Source organism: Fopius arisanus, unplaced genomic scaffold (genome assembly GCF_000806365.1).
Source record: "Fopius arisanus strain USDA-PBARC FA_bdor unplaced genomic scaffold, ASM80636v1 scaffold00041, whole genome shotgun sequence".
NCBI classification, from domain to species: domain Eukaryota; kingdom Metazoa; phylum Arthropoda; class Insecta; order Hymenoptera; family Braconidae; genus Fopius; species Fopius arisanus.
Window position 1 is genome coordinate 746966 of NW_011887780.1, and position 3189 is coordinate 750154.

A 3189-nucleotide genomic window follows, 5' to 3' on the forward strand; every position below is an offset into this window, starting at 1 on the left:
ATTATTATTATTATTATTATTATTATTATTATTATTATTATTATTATTATTATTATTTTCATTGAATCAAATAATGTCAATATTAATAATAATATTGTTAATATTATTAATAATACGATAATATTATTTGATTACTATTATTAGTAATCATATTTTTAAATAATTGAATATAAATAAATCCGGAAATTTTCGACACCTCACAAAATAAATCCACTGTTTTGTAAGTAATACCGATTATTTATCGATAAGAGATAAATGTTTAAAGAAATATTAACGCGACGTTGTGAATTCGTTCACTAGATTGTCCAGAATAATTCTAAGAGAAATTTGATTTCTCTTTCCTGTCATTCAGACTTTAGTCAGCAGTCGATTTTTTTGCAAGTTCAGCTTTATTTCAAGAACTGTTTAACTCTTGTAGTTTGTTTTGATGATAACAGAAGACAGTAATAGGGGGAAAAAAAAAGTTGAGACTGATAAGTTTAGGAATCCGGGAATGTGGGGAATCTCGAGGATTCGCCAGAGGATGATGAGACGAATAGAGCAGATGATAAAAAAATAATTTATGTGAATATAATGAAAAAGATAATGAAATTGATTAATTAATTGATGAATTCTTCCAGGAAGAGCCAGGGGCGACGTCGACACGACGATTTCTACAACAATTAATGACTCGCTGCCCCCGGAGACGCCGTCATCGCGATCGGTGCGAAGTCGTCGCCTTAAGGATCCAGAAGTGGTGGATTCTCCAGAGCCGCTGCGTCGTACCCGTCGCACAGTGACCGAATCCCTGGAGATTTCCCTGAACACGACAGTGGGTCGTAGACGAGGCAGAAAGCCCAAGATCTCCGACGACAAATTGAGTGAGGATGTCTCCGAGGAAGTGGTTCCACCCTCCCATGGGAAGAAACGAGAGGCCCGAGGAAAGAGGACAAAAAATCAGAAATCAGAGGAGAAACGAGAGGAACCAGTGATTCCACCTGAGAAGCTTGAAAATCCTCCAGACAGTGACGACAACGAAGTGGCGAATGTCTCCTCGACGATGTCCAAGTCAATCCCCCAAAATCGTCGCTTCCGCCAGCTTCGGGGTAAAAACAACTCACCGAACAACGTAACCCCCGAGAGTTCCCCGATAACTGTCATCCTGACGCCCCACAGATCGACAAAAACCCCAAGGAAGTCCCCAGTGAGCCTGGGCTCCCCCAAGAGCCACTCGCTGTCCCCCCGACGTCTCTCCAAGACGCCAAGAAAGCTCTCGGTGATTGCAGCATCCCCAATACCCTCAGACAACTCCTCATCCAACGGGACCCCCAGCCAGCCCTCAAAATCACCAGTGAAAACACCAAAAACATCCCCAAAGCCCTCAAAATCAAAGAATCGCACGACACTCCACTCCAAGACACCGAGGATCGTCCTGAAGAAGTCAAAGACCAAGAGTCCGTCCTCTGTTCGTTCGTCGAGGGTGAAAAAGTCACCGAAGAAGCCAACGACTCCAAAAACTCCTCCAATCATCGATTCTGAGGATTCCAGGTCTAAAAAATCCCCAGGAACACCTGAAAATTTTGTCGCTGAAATTCCAAAAGTCAAAAAATCCCTGAGAACGCCAGAAATTCTCGACGTCGACTCTCCAACTGTGAAGAAATCGCCAAAAACTCCAGAAGTCGTGAACCTCGAAAAGTCAAGATCTCCCCAGGTGATTCTGGAGAGGATTTCCCCGCAGGACTCCCCCCAGGTGTCATCCCCGAAGTCCCCAAGACTGACGTCTCGCCTCCACAGTCTGGCAAAGGGAGATGTCCGCTCGTCAACCCCTCGTGAACGAGCACGAGAGATTCACGAGGCCCTTAACATCTGCGCAGAGTCTCCCCTGAACGTCCACAGGTTCTACGGCTCCCCCCAGGACGCCGCCAAGTTTCTTTTCCTCGAGGACGTGTCAAATCCACTGATAAATGACTCGTTTGGGATCAGTGGGATAAAGCCAACGGAGGAGGAGGAAGAGGAGAAGAAAGAGGAGGAGGACGAAGAGAAGGTCGACGACAGAACGAACAGCATCCACAGGAACAGCACTTACGAGCTCCTGGAGCCGAGGACACCGAATTTGAGGAACAAGAAGTACCAGGGGGATGGGACGTACGAGCTGGACGAGCCCAAGACCCCAGGACTCCTCAAGAGCACGAAAAAGAGGAGTCTGGAGGGTGGAGAGTCACCTGGGGGCTCCAAAAGGGTCTGCAGAGTGAGATTCGCCAGTCCTGGGGTGCGAACCCCCAAGAAGACCCCGAAAATCGTTGTCAGGAGTAGATCTGCTACTCCAAACTCCCAAATCGTCAAGAAGAGGAGCCCCACTGGCACCAATTGCCTGAAGAGGAGATCCATTTCAATGTCGAGTCTCATCAAGTCTCCCGGGTCTGCCCTCAAGACTCCAGGTCCTGAGGCCAGTGGAAAGTGGACGCAGAAGGCACAGAACGAGTCCACCAGTCGACTCAGCAAACCAAGGGCTTCGATTGTCCCTGGGGAGACTGACAAGAAGAAGAAAGCCAACTCCTCTGCCAAGAAGGCACCCAATTTTGCCCAGATCCATCAGAAGAAGTTCGAGAGGATGGAGTCTCTTGTTGATGCTAAGAAGAGGCTTGAGCTCAGGCACAATACACTCACCAGCTCCAATATTGGGAATATCAAGGGCGAGGATGAGGTCAAGGCTAGGATCATGCAAGAGCCCAAGGCTAAGATCATACCCGAGCCCAAGGCTGGGTTCAACAGATTTGGATTTAAAATTCTTGGACCGGAGAAAAAAGCTGAGGGATACAATCGGTTTGGATACAAGCTGAGGAAGGAGGAAGCGACGAAAATCGTGTCCAGACCCACCGCTGCCAAGATCGAGGAGAGGAAGGAAGTCAAGAGGATGGCGCTCAAAGGGGTCAGGACTAATAAACGATTTGAATTGTTGATGAAGTCCAGGAATATGAAGTGAGACAATTCGATGTAGACGAAATAATTCGGTGGTAATTTCATTCTCGTCGTTTTGATTTCTCCACCGATTTTTTGGGATTGAGTTTCTTTTTTTGATTAGTTTTGAATTTTTATTGAGAACATCGACTGGGTTTTTTAGATTTTTAAGAAAGGCCATTTATCGTGGTAGTCCTTTGAGGAATGAAAAAATCTTTTTTATCGGGAATCCGATTTTCTACTGATTTTTTT

At 45.9% G+C, this 3189-nt stretch overlaps 1 protein-coding gene across 1 annotated transcript in view; it reads left to right on the forward strand.

Annotated features, from left to right (window-relative positions):
* Positions 1-3189, forward strand: part of LOC105266789 (serine/arginine repetitive matrix protein 5) — a gene marked incomplete at its 3' end in the record, with an annotated part of 3991 nt that extends 802 nt beyond the window's left edge. The window contains 1 exon segment of the mRNA XM_011305203.1: positions 621-3189. Coding sequence (XP_011303505.1) covers positions 621-2962 — 2342 coding nt within the window.